Genomic DNA, 27,238 nt, shown 5'->3' on the forward strand with positions numbered 1-27,238 from the left:
AGATAGCAGTCACGAAAGTAGTTCAACAGTTATGTTTTAAAATTAATTTCCAGTCTAGATCCAGAGCTGTTATAATCAATATGATAAATAGGTTATACAACTTTATAAATCCGACATACAGCTCATTTTTTAGGGTCGTTTACATGTTTCGGCTTATATCGGCCATTGTCAAAACGTTGCAGTAGGATAATGAAATCCTGTCATTGTTTTCTACTGAAAGTACATACACAAACACACATACACGGAAGGAACGAAGACATTACGAATAACACTTTAAATAAGCCTATTACGTAAAATACACGGGCAGGACGCACACCTATTAGTCATGCTTTAATAATGCTATAAGTGTCGAAGGCATTTCCACGAAGGGCTGGTCTCTCTGGATGTTTTAGTGAAGCATCCCCGGTTTGCATTTTTGGACGCCAAGAGGGCCATGACCTGTCAAAACATCCACAGTCATTTTTGTTTAAGACTACTTAATCATATGAAATATTGCAGAGAGCTCATATAAATTCATATAATAATCATCGGGGACAAGGAAAACTAAGTATAACATAGAAATTGTTATCAGTGTTTTGCAATTTTGTTATAAAATAGAATGTCTGTGAGTAGCCTGTATTTAGTGGATTACAGTACTGACCAAGTCAATGGGTAAAAGTCTGGGATAGAAGGAAATAACATTATGGATGTGAAAGTTACGCTTTACGTGAAATTCTTTTTAAATAAAGTGAAAACTACTGGATCAAATGAGCGGGATTTTCTACATATAAAACCAATTTACCGTAATGATCATACGTTTTCAATTGTCTTCTCGTAGTTAAACAGGACTTTCACACTGCTTCACTGGCAATAGGGTTTTTTATTCAAACATGACCAAAATGTTAATGTACGGGAATTATGTGCAATTTTTCTGATGACGAATGGTTGAATTGCGAGACTGGTGCCTCGCATGTTAGATTTGTCATGACGGATATGAACGACAGTTTCTGTGGAGGTTTTTTTAGTGTTAAATTGAATCGGCGTCCTGTTTTTGCAAATACTGACATTATTTTTATTTAGAATTGAGGGTCAATTCCCGGAATTCCCACAGTGACGATTCGTATGCGTCTCAACAACTGTTGTATATGATTTGTTAATTTCTAATAACAAATGGTTGTGGTATCTGTTATAAAATAACAAAGGAGTATAGTTTAATCAATTATCTTTACTTATTTAATACAGTTCCCCATCAGCTCATTATCTATTACAAAACACGTTATCTTAAAAAAAATACGTGTTGATAATGTTGTAATTTTAGTACTGAAATGAGCCACTAAGTTATGGTTTCTAAAATCCTGTGAAAAAAACGTTGCTAATTTCTTTAGTGTGCAGTTGTGCAGACATGCAATTCAAGCGTAGAACATGACATTCTTAGGATTTATTCAATTAGCTCATCGTTGTATCGCTAACCACGCCATGTTCAGTCGGGATTATCCAAGGCTCTCCACCTATAGAAATCATTTTTAATTTTTTAATGGTCTAGTTCCAATAACTATTAATAACATATTTTACATCTAACATCTGCCACCACCTAGGTTATTGCAATAGAAGTCGTTAAAACTTACGATTTATTCTATTAGCGCACCGTCGCCACCAGTCTATGACTTAACACGCAATGTTCTCACTGAGTTATGCCATCACAACATGTTTAAAATACGCTTTCAAAAATGTCAAGACTATAACAATTTTAACATTACATTTCATAAGTTCTTAGTTTTTGAAACATAATTTAATCGGAAGGATGATATCAAATAGATTATTTAGTCGTCTCAATGTGAGACGGGGAAACTAGTAATTTACCTCTTGAGTGTTAAGCTTACCGTCTATCACTTAACACGCCATGTTCAGACGCGATTATCCAAGACTCTCCACCTATAGCAATCTTTTATATTTGTTTCAAAGTCTAGTTTCAATAACCATTAATATCCTAATTTAAGCTTAGACCTGCCACCACCTAGGTTGTTACTGTAGAAGTCGCCGAAACTTATGATTTATTCAATTAGCTCATCGTTGTATCGCTTAACACGCCATGTTCAGACGCGATTATCCAAGGCTCTCCACCAATGGAAATTATTTTTAATTGTTTCATAGTCTAGTTTTAATAACTATTAATGACATATTTTAACCATAGATCTGCCACCACCTAGGTTGTTGCTATAGAAGTGGTCGAAACTTTAGGTTTATTTAATAACTAATCGTTGTATCACTTTACACGCCATGTTCAAAAGGGATTATCCAAGGCTCTCCACCTCTAGAAATCAATTTTAATTGTTTCATGGTCTAGTTCCAATAACTATTTAAGACATATTTTAAGCTTAGATCTGCCACCACCTAGGTTGTTGTTGTAGAAGTCGTCGAAACTTCGGACTTATTCAATTAGCTCATCGTTGTATCACTTAACACGTCGTGTTCAGACGGGATTATCCAAGGCTCTCCACCTATATAAATCATTTTTAATTCTTTCATGGTCTAGTTCCAATAACTATTAATAACATATTTTACATCTAACATCTGCCACCACCTAGGTTGTTGCTATAGAAGTAATTAAAATGTACGATTTATTCTATTAGCGCACTGTCCACCCGTCTATCACTTAACACGAAATGTTCACACGGGGTTTTCCAAGGTTCTCCACATATAGAAATGATTTATAGTTGTTTGATGTGTTATTCCTTTACTAATAAAATGGTTTATGTGTTAATAATATTACCCATTTGTCAGTCAATCTCTATACTGTTTTTGAAGTCTTTAGACCTTTTTAAGGGTATAATTTAGTGCATTTGTTCATAGGGCAAATGCCTATTACCTTACTTACGGTACGTGCCACGGTTAAGAACTCGACATAAAACCACAATTCGTTTGAATTGTTGTATGTGTGTATACACGTACGTGAACGCAATAACTTGAGTAATCTTTGTCCGACTTTGATAACATTTGGTTTTGAGATGTAGGTTGGGATACACTTCATTATGAGTTGGCGAACCAGCATGATTGGACCATAAAAGGAGCAGGGGTTTTGATATCAAAACCCTTGACACTTTCCAGAAAGTTATAATAATAATGTCACACATAATGTAATAATACTCATAATGTAATTTACATACAATAATAATTGTAATACATTTTTTTTTAACTTATTTACTGGTAGCCAAAACAATACCCGTATCAACTAAAAATACCAAAATTATGAATGATAAATAATAATTTAGTTAGTTGGGAGCTGTACATTTCTAATTTAAGTTCAAGCTAATTTTCAGTTCTGGGTGTATTTCAATAAGGCCATCCACCTATCCAGGTAAATTCTTACTCATATGTTTTGGGAGTTCAGCGTTCAGCTAAGTGGTATGCATCTCGAGTTGGATGTTTTGAATCTTTACATTCCACTTAGGCTTAGGTCGCATTGCTATTTCTCCTCCCTACCCTACCTGGGACCTGGATTCTTTTGAATACCAAATGTTTTTCATCATTTCTAATATAAATAATAAACGGTATCAGCATTCTGACACATACTTTCTCCCATAAGTTTCTAATATAAATAATAATATGTGCATTATTATGTAGAAGTGAAGTAGTCCTAAACAATTTACATATTTAACACGAAAACATACATCAGTTATACAGATACATACATACAACGTGGTCTAAACGATGAAATTAATAATGTTTAATTTAATCAAAATATAAAATAGCAAACTACATTTTTCCAAATGTATCCTATCCATATGGAGGTCTACTATATTTTGAATTCCGTCCAGTTACCACTCGGCCTGTCATAAATCAAATGGGCAAAAATACAGGTCGTCAGATGGACCGTCAGCTATCTTCAGCCTGGTGCAGCAGAAAGCTAAGTAAAGTGAGAGTAAGAAAAATGCATTGTTATGACGCAATACATAGGGTATTAGCATTGACTATATAACACTACTATGGAATAGTGTAAAACATTGTTCAATTCACTACTATTATATAACCTCTATGTAATGTCATAATGTTTAATCTATGGTAATGTTACAGGTGGGAGTGGCAGGACCAGGCAGGACACCCCAGTATTTACAGTGAGCACACCCGCACACCCCGGTATATTACGGGAGGAGGAGCGCTGCTGGTCATACCTAGAACTTCGGTCAGTGACTGTGGTCACTGCTTTGCTATTATAAGACCTCTATGTAATGTTACAGGTGGGAGTGGCAGGACACCCCAGTATCTGCAATGAGCACCACTACATTACAGGAGGAGGAGCGCTGCTGGTCATAGTAGAGATTTGGTCAGTGACTGTGGGCACTACTATTATATGACTATATAACACTACTATGTAGTGTTATATAGCCAATGGTATTAGGTAGTAACATAGATAAAACATACTACGTTTTATCTGTGATAAAACATACTCATTGTTTTATCTATAGTAGTAATATATAAATTTTACAGTACATAGTATGGACAGAACTGAATTTCCGCAACGTTATTTCCGCAGTCAGTTGAACCATCCCTTCAGATTTACGCTGCATATTTTCCCGCTGTGGAAAATTACGCACCGCATGGCGGAAGTTCCGCAGTCTGTGGAACCATAGCTTATGAGATGGTGTCACACATAATGGTTTAGACAAAGTAGTCAATCTATTAATTTCGATATGACTATAATCATAACTAGCGCTATAATTAGTTTATAATCTTTAATAAATGTTTCGGCCAAATTCATCAGTCAAGATTTCTTAATTGGAAAATAAAAATTAGCTGTAGGTGGTAGTATAAAAAAACATGATCTATCAGTTATCCAATGCAATAAGCCAAAATATGTAATTTGTTTGCCTTTGCCTTGTTGCCTAGCAACTGAAAGCGTTTTCAGTATTGGGTATGTAAACAAAGATGTGTCAACTGTCAAACTATCCTAAGGTCCTAGGTCTAGTGTCCAGTCCAGTGATGTTTTATTAGGATATTTGATGGTTAAAACGAAAATATCGGTGAAAATTAAACATTATTGTTGATGTTGTAAATCGGTATCATATTCACTTGGGATAGGTTAATCATTGAAAGTGAAAACTTGTGAAACATAAATGTTTAATGACAATCTAGGCCTAGGCCTAAACAGAAATAGATATTTTAGGTTTACATTTACAATAAGTTTGTTTTGTTTTTTAAAATCTTAGTTCCAACTTTTGTTTAATAGTTTTTATTAAATATCATTTTTATTTTTGGTTCTCGATTAAAGCCAAGTTATAGATACATAAGTTACCGTACATAACTTATTCAAATATCCAAAATGGGCCAATTCGATATTCAAGGCTAGATAGATTTATCATTATTATCAGTTCATAGTCTACCTAATTATTCACATGGATCCATTTTATGAAGCACTCAGTCTTTTCCGTAGGCAGAAATTTGAAGATTGCTGTACAAAATGTACAGAGCTTCTAGAACTCAACCCAAGAGACCAGGTAAGAGATAATTTGGAATAAAATTTATTAAGTAGCGATTATCATATTAGGCTAGTAAGCTCAACACAGTGTGATGATCGATAATAAGACTTGATTTTGTCATTTTCTATTACAGGCTATTTGGGCATTGAAAATGAAGGCTTTGACTGCTCAGATCATGGTTGATGATATTGAAGCTGAGGAAGAAGGTATTGCTGAGACCGCTTTTGACATGGACACACTAGCTCAAGCTCCTCGACCTGGCACTTCACTGCGCACTGCTGCCAACCCCCAGACCACTGGACAGGGCTTTCGGTCAGGCAACTAACATCACATCTTATACCTTTTGTTATGGTAGACCTAACTTACTTTATATGGCACGTAGGACCAGGGTATAGGTATAGACATAGACATAGACATACAGTATTTTATTCATTAATTGGGTACAAATTATACAATGCACATCTCAATCGTCAAATACATTAGCCTAAGTTATATGGTCTAGTAGCATTTAAATCAAAACAAAAAATAATTAGTTAAATCTATTTTATTCTAAATATTTAAACAAATAAGTCAAATAAAAATGCCATGTTGAATGAGATCAGGCAGACAGGAATTCTTCGGTACCTGCTATAAAACTCACCTTCCACCAAATAATTTTTTAGTAGTTTCCCAAAACCTCTAGAACCCAACCTTGAACTGCACTGCTTTACTTGTTCAGGAAGCCTATTAAAGAAAAATGGGCCCGAAAAATTTGCATTCCTTTCAGAAAGGGTCAGACGATGACATGGAGTACGAAGATCTTCTCCATGCCTAGTGGGGTATCTATGACATTGACCAACCGATGGAATATCCTTCAGATGATTTACTGCAGACATTATTGCTCTGTAGATGAATATAGAAGGCAAAGTTAAAATGTTGTTCTCCCGGAAGACTCCTCTGCATGAATAGAGTGGTGGTAAGCAATTGGGGATACGCACTGCCCTTTTTTGTACGGTAAAGACCTTATCAGCATGGGAAGAACCACCCCAGACTTCAATACCATAAGTCATGACTGAGAAAAAACAACCATAGTAGACTGCAACTAACATTTCCCAGTCAAGAAGAGGTTGCAACGTCCTAAGTGCATGGCAGATGCGGTTCAACTTGCAACAAAGCTGTGATACATGATTGGACCATGACAACATTTTATCCACAGTTATACCTAAAAATTTCACAACAGAGCACTCTTCTATCTCGAACTTATTCAACGAGACGGATTCAGGGATCTTCAGGGATATAGGTTAGGGCCTATATATTCAGTTCATATACTTTCAAGAGGTATATGAACCCAACAGTATTGAGTAATCCAACAGTAATTGAGTCTAGTGTACCATACCCTCATTCAATATCAGGTATACCCTATTTTTAACATTCATCAGTAATACAGCGGCTATAAGATTGAATTTTGGAATATTCTGAATATAATCTTTGAAGGAAAAACAATGATTTTTTTTTAATAGGCCCCGAGGAGAGACAGGTCGGCCAGTGAGTGGAGTCGTCCGGCCAAACACTCAGAGTGGTCGAGCTACCAGTTTAGAAGCTGCGTTGAGAACCCCTCGTACCGCTCGGTCTGCGCGACCATCCACTTCACAAAACGCTCGAACTGTCCGGCTTGGCACTGCCTCCATGATGAGTCAGCCAGACGGTCCTTTTATTCAGGTGATAATTTTTTTGTGTTCCATTTTAGTTGTACTTGATGTAATTTTGATCCTTCAACAGAATTTTATTTTCAATACATTTTTTTTTACAATTAACGTCTTTATGGTTTACAGGTCGCTAGACTGAATCTGCCAAAGTATGCTGCCGACGAAAAGCTAGCCAAACCTCTGTTTCAATACATTTTCTATCATGAAAATGATGTCCGCAACGTAAGTTATGCTCAAAATTCAAATTCCATTTAACTCACCAATTTAGTTTCAATTTTCTAATGAAATCTGATACTGTACTGATGGCCCTTACCCAATTCTTTATTCCCTAGGCTTTGGACCTAGCTGTTGAAGCCACCAAAGCAGCTCAGTTTAAGGACTGGTGGTGGAAAGTACAGTTAGCTAAATGTTATTTTCTGCTCGGACTCTTGCGAGATTCAGAACAGCAACTTCGTTCTGCCCTTAAACAACAACCTACGATTGAAGGGTGAGCGCTGCAATCACTTTATTCTTTAAGGCACTATGTATACTAGATGAGGAATCTATGTAACTTTGGTTCTACAATGTCCTCCCTACTTAAAATTTACTCTTTCTATATAAAAAAGTCTTTATTGATCATGCATTACTCTTACTCCCATTCCTGTCAAAAAGGAGTTTGTTCTTTCAAAAGCCATCATAGTTTCCTCAGTATATTTTTTTCATAGAAATTCAAACATTTTAGTTTGAACACATTTGGTTAATCTCACGGTAGGAAATATTGTTGACAGATATATTACAATTTTTCAAATAGTATGGTGCAGTATTGTTCCGACTGATTGCAGATTCCTGCGCATCGCAAGAGTTTACATCCGTTTAGACCAGCCTCTCAGCGCAGTAGATATTTGTCGATCTGGTTTGGAAATATTTCCCAATGAGGTCACGTTGATGACGGAAATTGCAAGGTAAGCAATTTTAATGTAGAGTTGCCAAGTAGGCGAGTGAGTGTTGTCTAACATTGACGAATCTAAAACGGTTACACATGAGAATCATTGTTTGTATCACCTGAACTGACTGATTCGCCCACGAGTTTTGAAATAAATTACAGAGAACTAACTGAATTTTGAAAACGTTCATAAGTTATTTTACTTCCTAGAGTCCTAGAGGGTCTCAACAATATTCCAGCTTCAGTGAAGTACTACAAGGAGATTCTTCAAAAAGATGCCACTAACATAGAAGCAATTGCTTGCATCGCAGTGAACCACTTTTACGGCGACCAACCCGAAGTTGCCCTGAGATTTTACAGGTAACATAGTCAGCTCAGCTATGTAGGATATGATTTAGCAACCATTTTTCAAACCAAAAGAAAACAATGCCAATGCAACCACAATAGTTTTTAAATACCAAAAAATTTATTAAACCTAAGTCTGGATTAAATATTTTAAATATTAAGTGATATACAGGGTGTCCCGGAACTCTCTACCAATATTTTAGGGCATTGTTCCTGGGTAAGAAACATATCTAAATATCATGTTTAAATTGTCCAGAAATCCTTAGTTACTCAGATAGCCGCCATTTTGTTTTTTTCACTTATTAATTTTTTTCTGAAAATTGGTTAAACATACGAAGTTGAAACTTTGCACAAACATTTATGACAACTAGACAAAGCTACAAAAAAATTATGACGATTTTTCAAATTCATAAAACAAAATGGCGGCTGTTTAAAATTTTGTTTCTTAAATTACTCGAAAACCGTTGATTTTACAAAAGTTTTATAAGATTAACATTTTAAGGCAATTTTATTACAAATCGATCGACACCTTTATCTTTAAGATCGGACGAGTATTAACTGAGATATGGCAGTTTTAGTTATACGTGACCGCTGGAGGTTAGTTGCAGCGCATGCTGAAAGCGGTCACGTATAACTTAAACTGCTTAAATATTTTCTAAAACTTATAACTTAAATATTTTTTCACCAAAAATTTTCTTTTTTCATGCTCTTTCATTTGATATGTCACAAGGGGTACCTTAAGTGCTTTAAGTTTGATGACATTGTACAATGTGATTTTGGATAAGTCTAAGGAATATCAAAACAAGTTTGTACTTAAATGTTTAAGATTGAAAGAAAATTTGAAATCTTTCCTTTATAAAAGTCAAAACTTCAGATATAAGTCAGGTTCTAAAAATTTTAATTTATGATAACGCTAGAAATTTGGAGTTGCAAAAGCTATTTAGGTGAGTCAGTGGCTCAGTTGGTAGCGTCGCGGACTTCGGGCCCAAGGCAGTGGTGTCGTGGGTTCGGATCCTGGTCACTGCCACATACTTTTATTAGTACAGTTCACCTTTGTACTGTGCCGGCTCACTCCTTGCTTCGCTGGATTTGTTCCACGCACAGATCTGTAGTCTATGTGGACGGGCAAATGCAAGGTTAAAAGAGGCCACCAACCTAAATAATTTATTCCTCACTACAGCAAACTTACACCATTTCATAATATTCTTACTATTCTTAGAGATAAGGTGTAAAATAATTAAATGCATCATGAAAGGAGATTTGTATGAGTGCAATTATAACGATACAGTAGTATGAAATAAATATTTTTAACAAGCTAACAGTAATAAATAACAACTATAATTTCTACTAACTATAAATTACATTTTAAAAGTTAATTGTTGGTATTTTCCAAAGTAAAAATAGCTCAAACACCCATCTTTTAGAGTGTGAATAGCAATGTTTTAAGGGATTCCTTGTTCTCCATCTGACAATTATTGGACTGGGGAGTTTTGGATACCGAAGTGGAATTCATCTATATAGACCAGCTGTAGGCTGTAGCCAGTTTTGAATTGAATATTGCAATAGAACCTGGTTGAATGAACCTTGTTCACTCTCACAGAGTGCACAGCTGTCAAATTTTGATTTTCTACCTTAATTTTTGGTACCGTACTGTAGTATATAAAGTAACATAAAGAAATCCATAGTTTACGTTTACAATAAGTTATCCTTTCAATGTGATTAGAAATTTGTACCAACAAAGAGAAATCAAGTGACATCAATATACTGTCCGTGGATCAAATCCAATAGGTCAATTTTGTCAAATCTGGCTACAGCTAGGGACATAAGAATTGTATTTCTAGTTCTATCATTTATAGTCAAAGAACTTGACACATTTAACAGGCGATTTTTCATTTGTGTAACTACACAATTTCATTTCTGTCAGGAGGCTGCTTCAGATGGGTCTGTACAACACCGAGTTGTTCAACAATCTTGGTTTGTGTTGCTTCTACTCCCAGCAGTATGATATGACTGTCAGCTGTTTTGAGCGAGCTCTCAGTCTCGCCATAGATGAAACGGCAGCAGACGTTTGGTACAATATTGCTAATATTGCAATTGTGAGTAACTTTTGTATTGGGACAGTATTTAAATTATTTTATTGTGTGACTATTTTCATGTGTGAGTTTTCTCACCTTTGGAATATACGATACAGTAATTTATATTTACTTCATTTGAATTTGGCATGAATGTATTGGATATAGTTTGAGAGGATAGGAGCTCTTGGTTTGAGGGGTAGTTGGTAGTTTAACCTATCTATTTCATTACTTATCTTCCTACATATGTATATTTTATTTATTTGAGAAATATTAAACAGCCTGAAATGCTCTAATGCATAATACACTTAAACAATTAGGCTATGCAACATTATGTAGTGATTAATTTCTGTTCTAAAAAATCTACCAAGAAATATAAAAAGCTGAAATATTAAAATCTTAGCTTGTATTTGAAAAAAAAAACACTTATCCAAACATTTCATAGTCTGAAAGCTACTGTGTTTTTACTAAATATTGTCTATGCAAGATAACCGTTTAACCCTCCAAGTGTCCATAGTTTAGGCCTTAATGTCCACCTATTTTTGGCGCATTTGCAAGGTTTTATTAAAACGGATCTGAGAAGCTTAAAACAATGTTAATTCTAATGTTCTATATACCATTTTGTTTGGAAAATCATGGGCTTCAATATTATATATAAAACATAAGGAACATTAAAAAAAAAAAAAAAATTTTTAGGTAAAAAAAAATATAATTTCGAAAATTAAAAAAAAAAAAATAAGTTTGCGCTCAATGAAATTGTATAAATTATAGGCCTATAAATATTTGAAAATAGCCACTTTGTTCTAAGTTTTATGAGGATTACAAATATATAATAATATAAGGAAGTATATTTGCAAATAAATAAGTTATGGGCAAAAAACTGATTTCAGTACATAGCGTTTAGCTAAGAATGCATAGCCTAACCATAGCTAGGAATCTGGCTGATAATTTACATCAATATCACTACCTACTTCTTCAGGATCATCAACCAGCACTTCAAAACCACTTAAATCTTCTTATAATGCACCACGTATATCACTACTTTTGATTTTTAACACTAAAACAATGATAAACGTAATAAAACACATCAGTCATCGGTCCGGGGGAACCTAGCTGTTTACAAATACACGCACGTCAGCTGTCTGCTACAATATTTTCGGAACTAAAATGAATAGCGCTTAGAGACAGACCTCTGGAGAAAGCTTAGAATATTACGGAAAGAACGATACCTAACTCGATCCAGTTCAATCCGATTCAGTCAGTCATAGAGCCTTCGCCGTAAACGATGTCTGCGTGTCGAAAAATCGACAAGTAACACTACACAAAGTGTGCTGCTTGTCGAATTTTCGTCAAGTAACACTGGGAGGGTTAAGGCGTGAATACTGAATAGTGTTTAAATTATTTTAGTTACATTATCAGCTTTATACGGAGGAATTGGCTCATGACTGCTGGCAACAAGGGCCATAAAATTATTTAGGTCATGAGCTTTACTCAAGCGACGTATCATAAAACTTAAGTAGCTGTGATTTCAAATTTGACTTTTAGGTTTGAGGTAAAAATTAACATACATCATGACTGTTGTACCAAGGCCTTGGGAGACTTGAAGCTGGCCTCTCAGTGTCTGCGACTAGTGTTGTCTGTAGACTCTAGTCACGCCCCCACCTACAACAACCTCGGTGTGTTGGAATACAGGCGGGGCAACACGTCCCAGGCGAGGGCTATGTTCCAGGCGGCAGGTGCTCTCGCCCCCTACCTCTACGAACCTTTCTACAATGGCGCTCTTATTGACAATGGGGTTTGTTACTTATGTTGCTCTTATACTTATAATGTGCCTATTTTTAAGGATGTTAAACTCCGACTTTTGTATAGTCTAGGACCCTAACCAAGGTTTTGGGTTAGCCAGCTAACCCAAGTTGAAACCATAACAGGTTATGTTTACTACACTGTTTTATTTGGTGGTAAACAAGTCTAGAGGAGAATGAGAGTTGTTTATTCAGTTAATGAGTTAAATAAATCTTTTACAGAGTGAGACAGTCTAATAACTCCCCGGCGACATCTCATCACAAACTATAGTCTAGTCCAGCTAGTGAGTCGGTGGCTCAGTCGGTAGCGTCGCGGACTTCGGGCCCAAGGCAGCGATGTCGTGGGTTCGGATCCTGGTCACTACCGATAACATTTTATCAGTACAGTTCACCTTTGTACTGTACCGGCTCACTCCTTGCTTTGCTGTTAACGATCCACGCACGGGCGCTTAGTCTGTGTGGACGGGCAAATGCAAGGTTAAAAGAGGCCGCTAAACCACAATAATAAAAAAATAATAAAAAAGCTTAGTATATTCTATATTGTAGATTTATTCTAAAGCCCATAAGCCATAAATTGCGGTGTGAGTGATATAAGCTGACAACTGAAATTTAAAACAAAACTCATTGTGGTGTGTGAACTAGACCAACCAAGTAAACAAGCCTGAGCAATTGATATTTGACGTCTGCAGAATATAATAGGTCAGCCGAGAAAATAAAAATCACAAAATACTAGCGGGGAGCTAGTCAATGAGCTTTCAGCAAATAATTTTTCTGATAATTAACTGTTGTACCAAGAATAATTGTAGACATTTTAAACCTCAAATCGATTAAAGTACACATCACTTTGGTATGAGTAATGCATAATCAACCATATTCACAATCTCAATCCGTGGTGAATTTGTTATATCAATATACCATTTTTAAGACAGTCACTATTAAAGCTAAATTTTAACCATAGATAAAACAAACATATATTTCCATGGTAGATTTGTTATCCCTATGGTTCTAATCATAAATAATACCTCGTCTCCTAGTTATATAAATGTATAAATCATAAAATCAACCCAAAACAAGCTTCTTATTTTACAATGGGATAAGAAGTCTGCTGTGCTTATGAGTTGGCAAGTCTATGATAAAACCTTTGTATTTGGTATTTGCAGGTTGGTGACCTCCAATCCAGTTATGTGGCTGTGCAGAAAGCACTTCAGGCTTACCCAGGTCACAAAAGTTCAGCTGACTTGCTCAATGACCTAAAGAAGCATTTTAACAACATCTAAACTCGATGTAGTAGCTCTGGATCAAGATGCCGTTGGCCATCTGTAAATATGAGGCTTGTTCGTTGATTGAGATCACGAACGAGCTCTTGTGGCTAAGCTAGCTATTTCAAATCTGATACCAGCTCCTTGGTTTTTTCACTTCATCCACTACTATTCCAGCTGATTCCCACCCTTCTACAAGTTTCGTTAGGAGCCGAAAACAATGTGACAAGAAATCGAGCTGCCAAGTATGAATAACGTTCTGCAATTGGATATCTTAAACCCAGTAAACTAATTTGAAAGGAGGCTTTCAAAGTTTTCTAAAGTAATAATTTTTCTGTTACAGTAATATACTGTGAATCCTGGAATATTGTTAGTAAAGCTTGAAAACATATGTAATACAGTTAGGAATTAAAATAAACAAGCATTTTGAAAACTAATGCTAATTATTTACAAGATAACTTTACACTTGATTTATCTTGAATTTCTTCATTTTATCCTTGTAATCCGTTCGGTGAAGAGCGAACAGGAGTTTTTCCTCGATGTGGTCGACGGCTGCTGTCGTCAGAACTAGTGTCTCATGTTTCAGCATACTGTACACGTTCAAGCCTAAACATATATTAAAGCTATACTTTTGCATCCAATACAGTTGTAGGTAGTCAGCAAGTCTAAATCAATTAGTGCCAACCAGCTAATGAGGAAAAGGAATTGGTGTTAAATGAGGGAAGGTAGTAGGGAATAAGGCAATGAATAATCTATACCAGCTGTTCCCCATACTGTCGGTCACTGACACAACATTAAAAATGTTTTTAGTTGGGACTCATATGGTCTGCTGATCACCAGAATTAGTACTGTACCCTACCGAGCATTATTGTAGATTTCAATAGTTTTGGGACTTTTTGGACGTGAATAACGTTTTTATATTGCAATCGATGAAAATATCTTCAAATTTTCCAAGACTACAATGTTTCAATATTGCTGCAATATGCAAAGGGCCAACCTAGCCCATTTATTTTTTGATGAATTTTTACGACTTGTAGATAATTATCATTACGTTAATACGAACACAGGAACACAGAAGACGATTATGACGTCACCTTGATTGTTGAGATGATCACGTTAGTTCTGCAATTTACGGAATATAGTTAGAATGGATTTGTGATAGAATTGCTCTGAATTTACCAACTAATTTGTAAACATATGGAACGACTTTAAAACCTAGGTTTCTTAACTCAAGTTTTTGTAATGAAATTAATGGGAAGGTTGAATAAATTGTTAAATTTATCTCCTGTCAAACACTTCTGACAGTGTTTGATTTATAAGGGGTATCAGACATTACAGTTTTGAATTTTTAGATTTGTTTTCAAAGAGTTCACAAAGGAAGTGTTAGCTATGATGACAGATTCTTCAATTTATTATTATCTTTTGAAGTTCTAGATATTGGATATTTTTTATTTTGAGCCTGGCCCAAAGTAGGCTACATTTATAATTTGTAGTACAGGATTTAGACCCCTATTTCGCTGGAATCCAAAGAAAATTGAACATCAAAACAGATATTCTCTTGTAAATAGAAGATTAAAAATATATTTTAAGCTATTTAAAGTTTCTCAAACATTAGTGTTTAGAATTAGATATTCTATTTTCAAAAAAATTACCCTCATAATTATCTTATGTGTGGGTTTCCCAGTGTACATAATAGTTTAACAAAATTAATTAGAATAAAATAACTTTATACTTTTAATATTGTTCTAAAAAGGCTTGCAGGAAAAATGTCCAAGACGGTGGGACGCCAGTCCAAAAAGTTTAAGAACTGCTGATGCTTGGGGTTGCTAGAGACTATGTTGTGGTGTGCAGTAATAGGCTTCAAACTGTGTGATGTTTCGATGCCAGTTTCACAGCACATTACTCAAATTTTATCTATTATCCTCACCTTGAAGCTTGGACAGAGGATATATTGACATAAAGTCTATCAAGTCACTGTTTAGGCCTATATATAATTATGAGTTTTATTTAAGATTATTGGAATAAAATTACACAATAGTTATTTAAATTACAAAAATCAATATTTAAATTTAATTCAAGGCTTCTTGAATGTTAACTATTTAATTTGTACAGTATTGATTTTATTCAATCCTAAGGTATCAAGTGAGATATTTAGTGGTTGCTACAAAATTTATAATTTTGTTTGGATCAATCTAATATATAAAATTCTCGTGTCACAGTGTTTGTCTGCAAACTCCTCCGGAACGACTTCACCGATCGTTATGAAATTTGGTGTGTAAATTCTGTAGGTATGCGAATCGGACGTAAACTATTTCCCGTTTCGAAATTCTTAAAAGGGCTCCGCCCCAGTGGCTCTGGAGTTTCCCATGTTAACTTTATGAGAAATGGAATTAATGAATCTTAACAGCTGTTTCAATTAAACAAGTTGGTTCTGTTCTATGATGTTCAATAGCATTAATGTTACAAGGATTACCAACCGGTGCAGCACTATTATTTCTTTTACATTTATGACAACAGCTAATTTGCAACCAAAAGGTGAGTGAGCGTAGCGAACGAACTTCAACCTGGAGGCGAGTTAGCGTAGCGAACGAGCTAACCTGAAGGCAAGTGAGCGCAGCGAACGAGCTCCAACCTAAAGGGAACTTCAACCTGGAGGCGAGTGAGCGTAGCGAACGAGCTAACCTGAAGGCAAGTGAGCGCAGCGAACGAGCTCCAAACCAAAGATGAGTGAGCGTAGCGAACGAGCTCCAACCCAAAGGTGAGTGAGCGTAGCGAACGAGCTCCAACCCAAAGGTGAGTGAGCGTAGCGAACGAACTTCAACCAGGACGTGATTGAGCGATGCGAACGAGAAAATTAAACGTAACGGTACTTTCTTTCCATCGGTCTGTCTTAGGGGAAACGATACGAAGTTCGCCGGGTCAGCTAGTTCTATTATAAGTACCACAGCAAATTAATTAAATAATTAACAAAATAACATAATTTTTCTATTGAAATAATTCTCCTACTATGATTCATAGAGGGGAAACATCTCCCCTCCCTATGAATCAGAATGATTCATTTAAAATTCTTGAAGCGTTCTACTTCAGCACCATACTGAGAAAATTAAAATGGAATTTAATTTGCCATAGACTCACCATATGCGGGCATTAGATTCATGTGCTTGAATCCTTCACACGCCAAAGAAATATTTTTGGGCATCAGATCTGGCCTGTAAGTAGATGTATTATGTTAAACAAACAATTAAAGTTGGTTCTTCAATTGACCACACAATAAGTTATGCTACCTTGAACTGTATGAAGTATTATTTTAGCACGTCCCAAGCAAGGCCACAACTGATATAGACTCAGTTGGAAAATAGTACACTAGATAGCTCAATGGGCCCAAAATATATCTTTGTAGTAGGTATATATTTATGAGAAATAAACTAATTATATAGGAAACATTTTTAAAGGATACATTTTACATTTAGACAGCTCTATGCTTCTTTCTTAAAATTTTATCCGAGACTTCCTTCTGTACCCCCAAACACCTGGAACCTGATACCTGTTTACTCAGATATCAGGTAACGTGACATCTAGGTTAACGATTAAGTATTTTAACTTACACATCAACAAAGAGGACAGATATTCCCCAACCACGAGTGCTGATGAGGTCTTCAAGGTATCGAGGTTCATCAGTTGGTATCTCCAGGGAGTCCACAATGTGTAGATCATCCTGGAAAGTTAAAATAACTTCCTTTTAACTCCATGGAATAGTAATTTAATTAAGCCTATATTTACTTATGATTCTTGAATTGTCCAAGTAGCCTAATGATTCAAAGTCCAAACCTATAAATTTCAAAGTTGCTCGTTGACAGTCAGTTCAATGCGAGATTGTTTCCGGACCCAAATGTTGTTTGTCATTAAGCTATAAATATAATTATGCTAGCAAGCAAACCCCTAAACATTCAGGTCCTGTTAAAACAAATTTTAATGCACATAGGCCTACAGTAAAATAAAACTTAGTCATGCACATTAGCAAAATTAAATTTACTGATTCCAGGTGTAATTCACAAAGCATTATTCATTCTCTCAAATTTTACTGAAGCAATCCATAATGTATATTAGGTGGGCCTTTCGCACCAAGCTCTGCCCCTAGTTTTTCGTGAGTTGCATCGCCAGAGCTGACAAAAAAGGTTTACTACAACGTTTTTGATACTCAAGGTTGAAATTGATGTCATGATGGGTTAGCCTCTGGATCGTAAATTGCAATATAAAAATGGTTTATTTTACCTTTTTGCGTCGAACGATCCGTGTGTAGTTAGTACAACTACAGCTGTTTCATACCACTAGGGTACATCATCAGGTTGTTGGCAGAACGTTAGATAAAATATATTGCAATTTACGATCCAGAGGCTAACCCATCATGACATCAATTTCAACCTTGAGTATCAAAAACGTTGTAGTAAACCTTTTTTGTCAGCTCTGGTGATGCAACTCACGAAAAACTAGGGGCAGAGCTTGGTGCGAAAGGCCCACCTAATATACATTATGGATTGCTTCAGTAAAATTTGAGAGAATGAATAATGCTTTGTGAATTACACCTGGAATCAGTAAATTTAATTTTGCTAATGTGCATGACTAAGTTTTATTTTACTGTAGGCCTATGTGCATTAAAATTTGTTTTAACAGGACCTGAATGTTTAGGGGTTTGCGTTATATAGACATATTTATTTCGACAAGTTCATTATGAATGAATGCTGTTCTATCTAACGTTCTGCCAACAACCTGATGATGTACCCTAGTGGTATGAAACAGCTGTAGTTGTACTAACTTCACACGGATCGTTCGACGCAAAAAGGTAAAATAAACCATTTTTATATTGAAATTGATGCATGGAATGTGGCCTTTAGATTTAAATATGGATGTACCAATATGCCTACCAATAGTATAGGTAGTTAGAAATACGCTCATTCATAAAAACCCACCCTTCTCCCTATACATTCACTTATACTATAGGTAGTCCAGTGGTTGAAAACTCAACTAAAAATATGTATTGTGCGGACTTCTCTATTTTCACCCCACATTGTAAATAAAATAATGTGATTGGAATTTCTTTCATTTGTTTTCATTTTCTGTTTATACATTATGGTATTTCCTGTGGTGGAACTAGCCTAACTAATATTCTGCCACTTGGCTTGACTTGTCCCATTACCTGACTCAGCTTTATTGAGAGTGTGGATGTGAGGCCCATGACTCTGCTGAAGTATGGAAGCATGTAAAAGTGAGAGGTCGGACCACGAGGACCGTGGGCCTCCCCTCCCTTCAGAAACAGTGGGGATCGTATGCTGCCGTGACGAGCACGACCTAGGCCCTTCTGAGGCCATGGCTTGCGTCCACCACCCGGTCTCTCCTCTCTAGTTGGTGCCCAATTGTAGTCCTGAAACATCAATTATATGTAACCTTAGCTGAACTATTTTACAAACTTTTATAATAGTATATTTCACACCTAGGGCTGAGATTGTGCCGGCTCGAAGAGCCAATGAGGACAGTGCGTTGTTGCCAAATCTAATAATACCAGCTGATTTGAAAATATTGTTTAGTATATTTTAATTAGTGTCGAAAAGTAGGGAATGAACGGATTCATTCCCTACGGAAATCATTGTTGCAACGTCATGGTAGTCCAGTCTTTTTATTAGCCTGCCGCCAACTGCAGATTCTTGTGGTCCCTAGTGTACTGTTAAAATGCCCCTTGTCAGTGTATGTATAAATAAATTGAATTGAAACACAAAATAATGACCAACCAGTCAACTATTCCCTTTTGGCACTCTAAAATTAGCACTATTTCTACTAGTTTTTTAAATAACGTATGTTTTAGAAAATGTTCATTAAGAAGTTAATTTCTAGGCAGAGGCAATTCGCACGTCTGTTCCAAATCCAGTTACTTTTATAACTGTTTAGGAACAGGTTGCACACAAAGAAAACCTAGTATTAGGAACGGTAGTACCTCTAAGCCTCATTAGCCGAAATGGATGGAATAAACTTCACGTTTTATGCCAGCAACTTTAACTTAAATATTTATTATGAAATGAGGCTGTTCTAAACGTCATATAACGTGGTTCATAGATCCATGACGTCATACTTAATTATAAAATTAAGAAAACCAAACTTGCTGATGATGAAAAAATCGAATGAAGGTTTACTAATCGAAAAAATAGTAGTAGGCTAATGTTCATAAAATAAATTTATAGGTAAATGCCTCAAATTCAATTTTATATTGTTAATTATAAATTTAAACTGTCATAACCTAACCAAAGTTGCTGATGATGGAAAAATCTAATTAAGGTTTACTAATCAAAAAACCTGTTCTGTTCGTAAAATAAAATTATAATTGCCTCAAATTTTAACAAAAGATTTAATCGCATTCTAAGCTAAATCTCCTTCAGTTTACCAGCCTGGTACGCTATCCACTAGTCCACCGAAGCCAATGGTTATTTACTTTATTGTTGCGGTAATGGTGTTCGAGAGCCAATAGAATTGTGGAAAAAAGTAACTACTCCCTTTGCATTATTTTGTAATACTGGAACTGGAACGGGTTGTGAGGTCATTTTGACATGCGAATGGTCACTTTGTAATTTCTATAATCCAGCAACGCCACAGTCCCTACCGTGCCAGTAACGAACGTAAACTGTAGTGTTATCTGGTTAGTGACAAAAATAACCAATCATTATTAATTGAGATGAAGAGAAGGGATCATCATTTTGATTTGCTAGGGGTGTGCTTATTTAGACACAAATATGATCGTACAATGGATTGAGATGATCTGTGTAGCTTTGTTACTCAGTAGTTGTTTTGAAAAGTCAGCTGTTTTATCAGCCAGGTTCCCTTAACTCTTCATGGGATGGTGTCTTTGATTTTAAAACACGACCGATTTTAAATCAGTGACACACCGAGTTTTTTTTCTTCTCGGGTATTGAAACATAAGACAAAACAATGTAATTTTTATTTTATACCTTCATATAACTAAGTTAATACAAATATTTATTTATATGTATAGGCCTAACAATAAAATTGTACATTAAATCAACAAACGTTCTTACTTCACATATTAATTAAAAAATATTTGGAAAAAAAAAACAACACCAATGTGACTCATGGAACCCCCAAAGCAGGAGGTTTTTAAACTTTCTGCAACAGTCGTGGAAAATCCAAAAATTTTCTGCGGGCTTACGCGGTCCAAGTTGTGTGTAAATAAACCTTGTGAGTGATAGTTTTAATGAATAGGCTATTTGGAAATTAATAAGTTTTCAAAGGATCGTATCGGTTTGAAAACGCCTACTTTTACTGTATATTGAATTGCTTTGGAAATTTGGTTATTATGCGCTCTTCCTCACGATCAATGTAGGCCTACAGAATATTGACTTCGCAGCTTTTGCTTATGTACGCATGACACTTTGTAGCGATACTGTTTGTAGAATGGAGAATTTTTTGGCAGAAAATAAAGTTGTCAACAATCTACAGAAACTTATACAATATGTTAAGTGTGAGAAATGGCCATGTGGCTTGATAAAAAAAATAATCATAAAAAAAAAAATTTATTAATAATTAATTGGGCAGGCTGGACTCTGTAGCCCTCCTTGTTTTTCTGCGACAATGACACACTGTCACCCGTAGTTCTGCTTTGGGGCATCTATACTTATTTAATACGCAAGCAGGTTTTTTGTGACAATTACTCCTCCAAAACTACTGAACCGATTGACATGTTTTTGGTGTCATTGGAAAGAGGGTAACGTGAAGTTGTGCAGGAAACTTTCTTTTTAGGGAAATAATGAGAGAGTGAGGCCATGGAGCCCTTTAAAGTTTCGTATTTCTCCATAAGATTAACATTGGAAACAAAAATTCTTATGAAACTCCAGCTGTTGTCAGAAATGAAAAGTGAGAAGAAGAGCATATGTTAATTGTAAACAGTCAATAAGTTTGCTAATTTAACAGTTTGCTACAAACTTGCTGACTTGGTTGAAATTCGTTTTAAAATAACGCCTGTAATACTTAGCAATTGCTCGAATTCGAGCAACAGGGACACTAGTTGAACTAAATAGCCTATTCCCTGAAAATCCACCGTGCCAGCTGTGATTCATGGAGCCGAGCTCCTTGCTATGCGACTTCACCTGATTAATAGGGGTTTTGCAAGGCAGGTGAGGGCAAAAAAACGGTTCCTAGAAAAATGCACCTGAGATACTTAATACTCTTAAAACTACTGGCTGGCGATTTCACATATTTTTTCACAAAAATAAATGTGCCTGGGTTGTAACCAGATGAAAGGTTAACGCCCAATGATCAGGAGCTAAACGAGAAAAGTCATAGCCTACTATGAGCAATGAAATCAATTCAGACATTTCCCCATAGTATACATTCTAGTAAAGGTTGTTACTCATTCCTTACCACAAATCTATATTCTTTCTGCCAGTGAACATTTTGTGCTATAATATCGATTCGAGGCATCATGCCCCAAACTTCTGGATGTAAATCGACCAGACCAATTTTCTGTTCTTCTAAGGTGTCTATATTTTCAACCCATGCCGATCTTGGTTTGACTGCCTTTGGTAAGTATTGAAGTTGTCTTGAAAATATGATTGGGCTTCTTTCTGGTGATGGTGCTACCGGTGTTGATTCAGTATTGATCTCATTATTAACTGAAACAAACTTACAAATTAGGCCTAGATATTAGGCCCTACACTAATATTCAAGCTAAAGTGCATGGTGTACCATGGTAGTCTGTTCAGAGTTTAAATAGATTACAGGTTAGCTCTTAAATGGTGGTTTTTTGGGCTGCACTTTACCTTAGGTCCTACACTCATTCAAATGAATATATCGATTATTCGATTGTTTCATTCGATAATGAAATGAAATGAAATGAAATGAAATGAAATAATATTTTATTTCCCATTAATTATTTACAGACAAGTACATTGTATTTTTTTCTTTTCTTAAATATGAAACAGCAAAATATTACTAACTAGATAACAAAACAAAAATTATATACTGTAGAAATAAGTAAATAAAAGTGTTTAAAAAAAATACATTCTATAAGAAAGGAAAAAGTCTACATAGGCAGGGCCTGTGCGTAGACTCGAGTTGCGAAAAGATTAATTTAAATGGGAAGTAAAAAATATATAGGAGAAAAAAATCGTATAATTTAAACCTTTTTTTTATTTGTCTTGCTTGAAGCTGAATTTTTAGTGTTCTGGAATAAATTGACGGTAAAAAAAAACTCTATGTGCAAACAGAGGTAATTTATAATATCTGGTGAAGATTGAAGAGGAGAGGTGGAGTGTAGTGTATTAGTCAGTCAGTGAAAGTGGTGTATCAGTGATTGTGTAGGGTCAACGGTCAGTTCCGCCCAGCGTGATAACGGCCTCGGTGTCCTCTGTACTCAGTCCAACAAGCCACCCCACAACATGCTTCTTAAATAGAGAGAGAGAGGGTGAATTTAGAATGTTGACATTTTGATATCTGTTACACATGTTACGATAAATGATTTGGGTTAAGTGAAAGCAATTCGTATTTGAAAATGATTTGAAAGTTTGTGGAACACTTACACCAACATTTCGAGAAAAGCGCGTATTGTGGGGATGAGTAATTTTTACAAAAATATTATCAAAGTTTTTGTACATGTGAACTAAAATAAATTTTAAAAATAACTGCCTGACTGTCAAAACTCCCGATTCTACAAAAAGATCGTCAGTTGAATATCTAAAGTGTTTTTTAAAAGCAACTTTAAGTATTGTTTTCTGCACTACAAAAACAGGTTGCAAGATAGTTTTGTAGGCACCACCAAAAGCAATAATTCCAAAAGACAACAATGATTGAACATATGCATAGTATGCTATTTTAATTTCTTGCTCTTCGAGAATATCACTAAGTTGCCTAAATGCATAAATATATTTACGTAGGCTAATTTATTTTTTAGGTATTCAACATGTTCCGACCATTTCATCTTTGAATCAAAAACAATACCAAGATATTTGTATGAATCAACTTTTTCAATTTTGCTACAAAAACAAGAGTTATTGAAATGATTTCCACAGACATGAATAGTTAGGTTATCAAGTTTGTATTCGGTTATCTTGCGTAATGAAATTGGCATAAATTTTGTTTTAGATATATTAAGGGACAATACATTTTGATCAAGCCATTTTTTTAGTAAACAGAGGTCTGATTCTGCCTTGTTTTTAACCTCCTCCCAGGATGCTCCGGTTACAAATATTAGAGTATCATCAGCAAATAATGTTAATTTTCCTTCTGTTTGAATTTTAGAAATATTATTAATATAAATGAGGAATAAAACAGGACCAAGGGTCGAACCCTGGACTACACCATACTCCACTGGCAAAACATCGCTTGCCACTTCACCAAGTGCAACAGTTTGTAGCCTATCAGAGAGGTAGCTGCTGAACCAAGCGAGCGAGGTGCCACGCACCCCGACAAGCTCAAGTTTACGCAACAATCTACTTCTGTCCACTGAGTCAAAAGCTTTTTACAAGTCTAAGAAAATTAACATGCTTCGTTTGTTGCCATAAATTGCCTCGTTAATGTATTTATTAATATCAAATAAAGCATCAGATATGTTTTTGTCACTCCTGAAACCATACTGATTTTCACTTAAAATATTGCACTGGTGGAGGTAAAAAACAAGTTGGTCTTTGGCAATTTTCTCTAAAAGCTTAGCAATTACGCTTAACAAAGAAATCGGACGATAGTTATTCATGTCTGTGAAATCATTAGATTTGTGCAATGGAATGATCTTGGCCAATTTCAGCTCGTTTGGGAATGTACCAGATGTCAGGCTAATATTGACAATGTGCAGAAGAGGAGCACATAGAGAGTGGATGTTTTCTTTAAGAACAAAGGCCGAGATACCATCATGGCCAGGTGCAGACCCTCCGCGCAGACCCTGGACGTAACGTTCTATGTCAGCGTGTGTGACCGTGTTGAATGTAAAATTTGTGTCAAGTGAGAAGTCAGTGTCGTTTACGACTGGAGCCCCAGCTGAATTTATTGAGTTGGCCAATTTAGAACCTACTGATGTAAAAAAGTTATTGAAATCGTTTGCTATTTTAATCTTAATGTTCGCATTATTCGAAGAACCAGGTAAAACTTTTTCAAATGGGAAATGGTCCTTAGTGCAATTCCTGCCTGATATTTCACTAACTATGCCCCAAAATAATTTTGGATCCCTGTTAGATTCTGAAATTTTACCCCTATAATAATTTTTCTTTGCAATTTTTATGTTTTGATTTAAAGGGCCCTGAATCTATCTAGTAGTAATAAATTAAACGGTTGGGTTTTGATCTTTTTACTTAGCTTGTCTCGTTTTCGAATTAATTTTATGAGATCTACGGTAATCCAAGGCTTTATTTTTTTAAATCTTGTAGAGTGATGTTTGATTGTTTTAGTTGAGGCTTTGATGCAGTTACTCAGTGTCGAACAAAAACATGATGTGCACTGATTAACCTCGTGATTGCTCATGATTGGACTCCAGTCTGTTTTTGTAATATGTTCAGTTAATGTAGCGTGATCAATGTAGGTGCGAAATTGGTTCTGTGACTGAGTTTCAGTTCCTGTAGGTGTATGAATGGTGTTAGTGATTGTAAGAGCAGTGCTGTAATGGTCAGTGATATGAGAGTGTATGACAGCAGATTTGACTCGTCTCATATCTTGGAAACGGACAAAAATGTGGTCAATACTGGATATAAGTTATCCTTTGGTTAGTTAGGTTAGGTTAACCTTACCTAACTAACCAAACGATATATCGAATGAAGCAATCGATTAATCAATATATCGATCGATATTTTCATTCGAATGAGTGTAGGACCTAAAGTAAAGTGCAGCCGTTTTTTGTCTTGTGCCCTTAAAACCAAAGCAACCACATAAATTGTTAGACATTAAGTTAATAAGATTCTATTTGAAATTCAATGCTGATTCAGAAAATGACATTTTTTCCTGCGGAAAAGGGGTTAACTAAATTAATCGATAGTTTCAATCAATGTAAAGCATAGCCTAGTTGAGCAACTATAGACATACCACGAACAAAACAACCTGCGCAGAAACGAAAAGATCACGTGGTTCGCGCAGGTAGGTGGGCCGTACCATTCAAACCTGCGCGGCTCGAAACGGCCCAGGGTTCTTTTGTTTCTGGTATTACTATAGACCTACTGTAACCCTATTTTTGATCTAGGGCAGGCCTACCATGTTGTATAAAACTCCAAAACATGTTGTGACCACTGTCTATAAAGTGACATCTCACCTTCTATAATAGTAGAATCACTATGTGAAGATAATCCCCTGATGAATAAGTTAGAGTGAGGCTTTTTTCTTGCACACAATCTCAAGGAAATTAAAAAGTTGTTCATCATTGCAAATGTTTGTTAAATAGGCCTTCCACTGGATATTACAACTTCTTGTTCACATTACACCAGGGAAGACAAGTTCAACCGGTAATGTTGAAAAGATTTATTTTTGTTTCTGTACAAGTTAGAATTATATTTTCTTTTCTGGGGTGATTTTGGGCTGGATGGTCTTTTGGGGTTATGTTATATTCACTCAACACCAGTCACACAAACAAACAACTGGACTGGACTGGAACTGAACTGAGGGAGTGAGAGAGAACTCAACTGAACTGACAACTGGAACTGACTGCAGTGCAGGCAGACGGGTTGAGTTCCCGCAAGGCTCAAAGGACGTTCCATGACGTAAGCTCAACGTCACGATTCCAGGACGTTCAAACTTTCCAGATCCATTCCTTGTCCATTCCTCATCCAAGACAAAAATGAAAATAAAATAGCAAGATTTGAACGGAATGGGCATACGGGAGGGGCGATGGCTAAAGGTGTGGTGACGTCATATCTGTAGTGGCTAATGTCTTCTCATGAGGCAACACGATTACCGTAACGAGACAGTGGGCGCGTTCTGGGAACATGTACCGGTGCACCGGTGCGGTATATGTTCCCAGAACCACAGAAAACGTACTACTAGTAGTACGTTTTCTGTGCCAGAACGCGCTCATTGTGATCCCAGCGGCGTTCGTAGCTTAGTAGATAGCGCATCGGACTAGTGTTCAGGAGGTCTCGAGTTCGAAACCCGTGGGGGACACAAACTTTTTGTCTAAGATTTTGCTTTATTTGATTTTTATCTTATATCTTTTTATATTATCAGCAAGTTTGGTTGGTTAGGTTAGGTTATGACAGTTTAATTTTATAATACTAAATTTTAAAATTGATTGTATGATTAAAAATTATAAGTAAACATTCATTTCATTTTTATCTTTTAGATTTTTTATATTATACATACATACATGATACATGATCTCTCCGTCCGTAGTCCTTTGCCTTAAGGAATTGGACAGGTCAGGGTTAATACAAAGAATAACCAACTTAATACTAATTTTTGTCACCGTCTAGGTAACTGTCTTTTGAATTTAACCTCTGAATTTCAAGTATTTCTTTCGGTAGGGCCTGGTACAATTTCATTCCCATGTAATCTGGTTTGTGTTCAAATTTTGTGAGTTTATGTTGGACTGCATGTGTGCCCTTTCGCTTTGTTCGTGTGTTGTAAGTGGGATTTGTAAAAGTTGGTTTAATTTTCTGTGATTTTATATAGCAAGCTGATATATCAGCAAGTTTGGTTGGTTAGGTTAGGTTATGACAGTTTCATTTTATAAT

The 27,238-nt window shown here is 35.8% G+C and overlaps 2 protein-coding genes across 2 annotated transcripts; one reads left to right on the forward strand and one right to left on the reverse strand.

Annotated features, from left to right (window-relative positions):
* The first annotated feature begins 5,580 nt into the window (after positions 1 to 5,580).
* Positions 5,581 to 13,897, forward strand: LOC128987813 (tetratricopeptide repeat protein 8-like). The gene is made up of 9 exons (XM_054408840.1): positions 5,581 to 5,765; positions 6,953 to 7,151; positions 7,265 to 7,360; positions 7,471 to 7,625; positions 7,960 to 8,079; positions 8,271 to 8,420; positions 10,330 to 10,501; positions 12,066 to 12,272; positions 13,440 to 13,897. The coding sequence occupies exons 1-9, from the start codon at positions 5,605 to 5,607 to the stop codon at positions 13,554 to 13,556; spliced, it is 1,377 nt and encodes a 458-aa protein (XP_054264815.1). The 5' UTR covers positions 5,581 to 5,604; the 3' UTR covers positions 13,557 to 13,897.
* A 65-nt stretch (positions 13,898 to 13,962) lies between these two features.
* Positions 13,963 to 26,120, reverse strand: LOC128987812 (39S ribosomal protein L4, mitochondrial-like). Its single transcript, XM_054408839.1, has 6 exons — positions 25,825 to 26,120; positions 21,960 to 22,210; positions 18,733 to 18,957; positions 17,144 to 17,253; positions 16,674 to 16,747; positions 13,963 to 14,144 (listed from the first exon to the last, which is right to left on the reverse strand). Exons 1-6 carry the CDS (start codon positions 25,931 to 25,933, stop codon positions 13,999 to 14,001), a joined length of 915 nt encoding a protein of 304 aa, XP_054264814.1. The 5' UTR covers positions 25,934 to 26,120; the 3' UTR covers positions 13,963 to 13,998.
* Positions 26,121 to 27,238: the final 1,118 nt, after the last annotated feature.

The sequence above is a fragment of the Macrosteles quadrilineatus genome, unplaced genomic scaffold (genome assembly GCF_028750875.1).
Source record: "Macrosteles quadrilineatus isolate MER2022 unplaced genomic scaffold, UCM_ALF_1.0 Scaffold_2__2_contigs__length_208266976, whole genome shotgun sequence".
Classification (NCBI taxonomy): Eukaryota; Metazoa; Arthropoda; class Insecta; order Hemiptera; family Cicadellidae; genus Macrosteles; species Macrosteles quadrilineatus.

Bases quoted from the DNA above. Each gene is read 5' to 3' on its own strand.
- LOC128987813 (XM_054408840.1), top strand. From the start codon at position 5,605: ATGAAGGCTTTGACTGCTCAGATCATGGTTGATGATATTGAAGCTGAG. The intron at 7,626-7,959 runs GTGAGCGCTGCA...GACTGATTGCAG, and splicing joins CAACAACCTACGATTGAAGG to ATTCCTGCGCATCGCAAGAG. The intron at 8,421-10,329 runs GTAACATAGTCA...CATTTCTGTCAG, and splicing joins GTTGCCCTGAGATTTTACAG to GAGGCTGCTTCAGATGGGTC.
- LOC128987812 (XM_054408839.1), bottom strand. From the start codon at position 25,933: ATGATGAACAACTTTTTAATTTCCTTGAGATTGTGTGCAAGAAAAAAG. The intron at 22,211-25,824 runs GTGAGATGTCAC...AGTTTGTTTCAG, and splicing joins TGATTCTACTATTATAGAAG to TTAATAATGAGATCAATACT. The intron at 18,958-21,959 runs GTAAGGAATGAG...TTGATGTTTCAG, and splicing joins AGAAAGAATATAGATTTGTG to GACTACAATTGGGCACCAAC.